The sequence below is a fragment of the Cebidichthys violaceus genome, unplaced genomic scaffold (assembly GCF_023349555.1).
Source record: "Cebidichthys violaceus isolate CVI_PGR_0920_01 unplaced genomic scaffold, fCebVio1.0.p SCAF_19, whole genome shotgun sequence".
NCBI lineage: Eukaryota > Metazoa > Chordata > Actinopteri > Perciformes > Stichaeidae > Cebidichthys > Cebidichthys violaceus.
This window is the reverse complement of record NW_027176361.1, coordinates 12,787,987-12,792,316: the sequence shown is the minus strand read 5'-3', so window position 1 is coordinate 12,792,316 and position 4,330 is coordinate 12,787,987. Positions and strand designations below refer to the sequence as shown.

Genomic DNA, 4,330 nt, shown 5'->3' with positions numbered 1-4,330 from the left:
GTTTCTCTAGTTTCAGATCAGTCGTGTTGTCTGTCCATAAAGGCGTTCTGCTTCACTGTGTTTGTGCGTTGACAGTTTGAGCCCTCGGGAGTACAACTCCTACGGCTCGCGTCGAGGTAACGACGCCGTCATGACCAGAGGGACGTTTGCCAACATCCGCCTCTTTAACAAGTTCATCAACAAGCAGGCGCCACAAACCGTCCACCTGCCGACTGGAGAGACGGTCAGCATGCCTCTAGAACTCTAGAACGTAGAACAATTCTGTAGAGGCTGTTTGTCATTCTTGTATCTCAACACAATGCTTTTACGTCAGTTGTTTCACTGTGCTAAAGCTCTCTGCTGCCTCGCCTCATGTCGGCTAGATGGACTGTCACAGTTGCACTAACACTTGCGTATTTGTCCCCGTTTGTCCAGCTGGATGTGTTTGATGCTGCAGAGAGATACCAGCAGGCCGGCGTCCCTCTGCTGGTTCTAGCGGGGAAGGAGTACGGCTCGGGCAGCTCCAGAGACTGGGCCGCTAAGGGCCCCTTCCTGCTGGTGAGGAGCCCGTGTCTGTCACCTGTGGAGGGATATCCATATTCATATGTTGTCAATGATGGTTAGGGCAACTCTTTGACGTAGAACCCCAACAACATATGGTCCACTCATTGGATGCAATTTCAAGTTACTCGTTACCAAGGAGATAAAATCAACACTGAAATCCAATTGTTGTTGTAGATTGAAGTATGATTGAAAAGTCTTGAACTGAGTTCACAGAAGTCTTGAATAATTTGAATAATGGTAAAGTTAGCATTAACTAGCAAAATTAGCAAAAACTTCAATTAAATAAATGAATATACTTTTTATTTGTTTGTCCATTTTATGTCACTTATCCGATCCAGGTCACATTCATGTTATAAATTATTGTCATATACTGCAGGGAGTACTGATAGAACATGGGATTTAATAATAATTAATAACACCCTACTGGTGTTCCATTTTAGTTTAGTCAGTATGGTCATGAAACAACTGCATTTTATGTTTTACAGATCTTACATTTCATATTTAATAACCCTGAATACAGATGTTTTTCATACCTGTAGAGAGGAGTCATGCAGTTGTCGTGGGGCCGGCTTACTTATCGTCACGTGACTTTGCGTGAGCAGCTGTGATGTGAGACGTTGTTCTGCTTAATGTGTTGAACTCTGTGCTTCTGCTTTTAGGGCATAAAGGCAGTGGTGGCGGAGAGCTATGAGCGGATCCACCGCAGTAACCTGGTGGGGATGGGAGTGATTCCTCTGGAGTATCTGGCCGGAGACACCGCCGACAGCCTGGGGCTGAGCGGCCGAGAGCGCTACACCATCGCCATGCCCGAGCAGCTCACACCCAGGATGATCGTGGACGTGAAGGTTCGTCAGAGACGCTTTCCTGTAGAGTAGGGACATGGTTTCACCGTTGAAGTGATGTGATGCATGACGTCCTCTCGTCTCTGCCCTCGCAGCTGGACACCGGGAAGACATTCCAAGTGAGGATGAGATTCGACACCGATGTGGAGCTGGCGTATTTCCACCACGGAGGCATCCTCAACTACATGATCCGCAAGATGTCCGAAAACTAACGCGACAAGTACAGCAGCAGCAGCCATTGTATTACTGTCAGCCTGCTGACAGAAGAATAGAATCCAGAATCCAGAATCCAGTCATTGTATTACTGTCAGCCTGCTGACAGAAGAATAGAATCCAGAATCCAGTCATTGTTCATGTTTGGTGCAAAAAACACAAGAAAATGTTCTAATTTTTGAGAATGCTGCTACATCTTTTAGTTGTTTAGACCTGGGCGAAATATATATATATATATATATATATATATATATATATATATATATATATATATATATATATATATATATATATATATATATATATATATATATATATATATATATATATATATATATATATATATATATATATATATATATATAATAATATGCGCACAAATTAAGAGGATGTTGATTTAAAGAGTTTTATCAGTCCGCTTAACCAGATGTTGTAGCTGCTCTCTGGGGGGGGGGGGGGGCCTTTTTAATGGTACCAACCGATGTGATTTAGTAAAGTTAAAAGGTAAAATACTATTGTTGTGTCGTGACACTAGAAGGCGATCGAGTGTGTAGTTTGTACTGTTCTGATAGGACGGTTCATGTTTCATGAGTATTGTGTTTGGATGCTACATCTACATAGCTTCACAGAGATAGTTCAGTGTGAGCCAGAGATGATAACGGAGTCCTCTCAGTGTGCCTGTTTCTTTCTTTAAGTGTCCGTTAGCTCCACTGCATTCAATGGTTGTCCATTCTTCCACTGACCAACAGGTGGCAGTAATGAGCTAAGATATGCAACAATGCCCCGTCTAAGGCTAGTAGACATTGACCTGAAGCGGGTCGGCAACCTTTCTGATATGAAGTGCCATTTTTAAATCGATTTCTTAATCCTTGTGCCACAACATTAAGTTTAATCACATCAACGTTTACATGCTCTATTCCATCCATATGTAACATGCATAGCATTGTTTTTTACTCGTATTAGAACACTATATAAGAAGGCTGGCATCCTTATGAAATCATCCACATCTAAGTTGAAATCATTAACCAGTCATTCAGTTCCTATTCTGTTGTTTTCCTTTCACAGCGATCATAAAAATGAAGCTCTGATACGAGTGTCAATACAGTCCTATCAGCGCCATGTTGTAATAATCCAGAATTCCTCTTTTAACACAAGGACCACAATTCAATAATATATTTTTCTTGACTTGTCAAAAAGCTACTGGACCATGTGGTGAGGTCACCTTGTTGGAGATCATATATTATAGCAGGTGTGGATCCATAAATCATAAAGGAAGACGTTTAGTAGAACACCACCGTGGTTTCTCCTCCAGCTGAACGTGCTGCGGTGAAGAACTGCATTACTGTCATGGTTACCGTACAGGCTGTGTACTTCCTGTAGGTCTCAGATTACTGCAACGGAAACATTCCAGAAGTCATCGTGTCATCTTTATGTTTCTGCCTTAATAATAATTATAATAATAACTTTCTTTATTGAGTCTTCGTTCCCTTTTGTCCTAAAGCACTGATCATTTTGATTATGAAATCTGACCAAACCTCATTCAAACTCTGAACAGAATAAATTGTGATTATTTTCTTTTGCTAGTTTTCCTGTCATTCATTCCTTCAGCAGTCTCAGATTGTAGCTTCTATTTTAATTGTACGTATTTATAGACGAGTCCGTCACAAACGCGTCAGCTTGAAGCTCAAAGTCCTCTGCAGCCGTTTGGTGGCGGTGTTTGAAGTCTAGAGCCGTGCCAGACTGTTGGAATGCTTTTCTTTTCTTGTTTTAATACACTGGAGAATAAGAGCCTTAAATAGTCCCCATGGCTCTGAAGTTCTGTAGATATGCTGCAGGCTGCTTGTACTGTGCTGTCACTGATCCTGGATCACAGAATTGTCAAAAGTTTGAAGAACCACTCTATCTATAGCACACATGTTCTGATGCACCTGGTGAGGCTCTGACTCTACATCAGTCAGATTTACAAATATATCAACCCAATAGAGAAGCTTAAATCACCATTACATTGGCAGCTTGCACATTGACTGCTGGTTGTTTTTCATATTTCATATCAGCGTTCTTTACACACACATAGGTAAGGTACATATTTGATTCCACCGGGAGCGTTTCAGAAGCGGAGCGCTCGCGGGCGCCACCCGCGAAAATTGTGAGATTCAGCGATAATCAGCATAACAACCAGGATGTATAAAGAGAACAACAAACACATAAAAAGTTACTTTACCTGTCCGACAATGAATTGCTGTTGATTTGGTCACATGTCACTGTTTTTTGAGACATTTTTAAGCTTGGATATATAATCTTACATGTTTGTGGTCAAGAAGAAGAAGAAGAGAAGTGTAGAAGAAGAAGAGAAGTGTAGAAGAAGAGCAACGACAGAACAAGCATGAACCCGACCCGTGGGCTCTCTCACGCCCCCTTCAGTGAGGCAGAGGTACTGTTTGCCTCTCTGTGCTTCTTCACTGCGGTTTAATGTCAGATCAGAACACTAAATATGTTCTACACAGACGTGAAATACATTATTCTATGTAAAGAAAGGACATCTAATAAAAGAGTCTACAGATATTACAGTGGTGACAAACAATGAGACAGAAAAAGACTCAACAGTTAGTGAGGATTCACAGTGAGGTGAGGAACAGCTGGTCACTGCCTCACCTCACTGTCTCCTCTGTTTGAACAGGACATGAGATCATTCAGAGATGTTGATCGCTCTGTCTCCCCTGACCACACGTCCC

The 4,330-nt window shown here is 41.8% G+C and overlaps 1 protein-coding gene across 2 annotated transcripts in view; it reads left to right on the top strand.

Annotated features, from left to right (window-relative positions):
• The window catches only part of aco1 (aconitase 1, soluble), a 16,834-nt gene extending 14,981 nt beyond the window's left edge, over positions 1-1,853 (top strand). For both annotated transcript variants that reach the window (XM_068713732.1, XM_068713734.1), the window contains 4 exons: positions 76-223; positions 415-537; positions 1,203-1,388; positions 1,481-1,853. In XM_068713732.1, the coding sequence (XP_068569833.1) occupies positions 76-223; positions 415-537; positions 1,203-1,388; positions 1,481-1,597 (574 nt within the window). In that variant the 3' untranslated portion in view covers positions 1,598-1,853. The remainder of the gene's footprint in view (positions 1-75; positions 224-414; positions 538-1,202; positions 1,389-1,480) is intronic.
• The last annotated feature ends 2,477 nt before the right edge of the window (positions 1,854-4,330 follow it).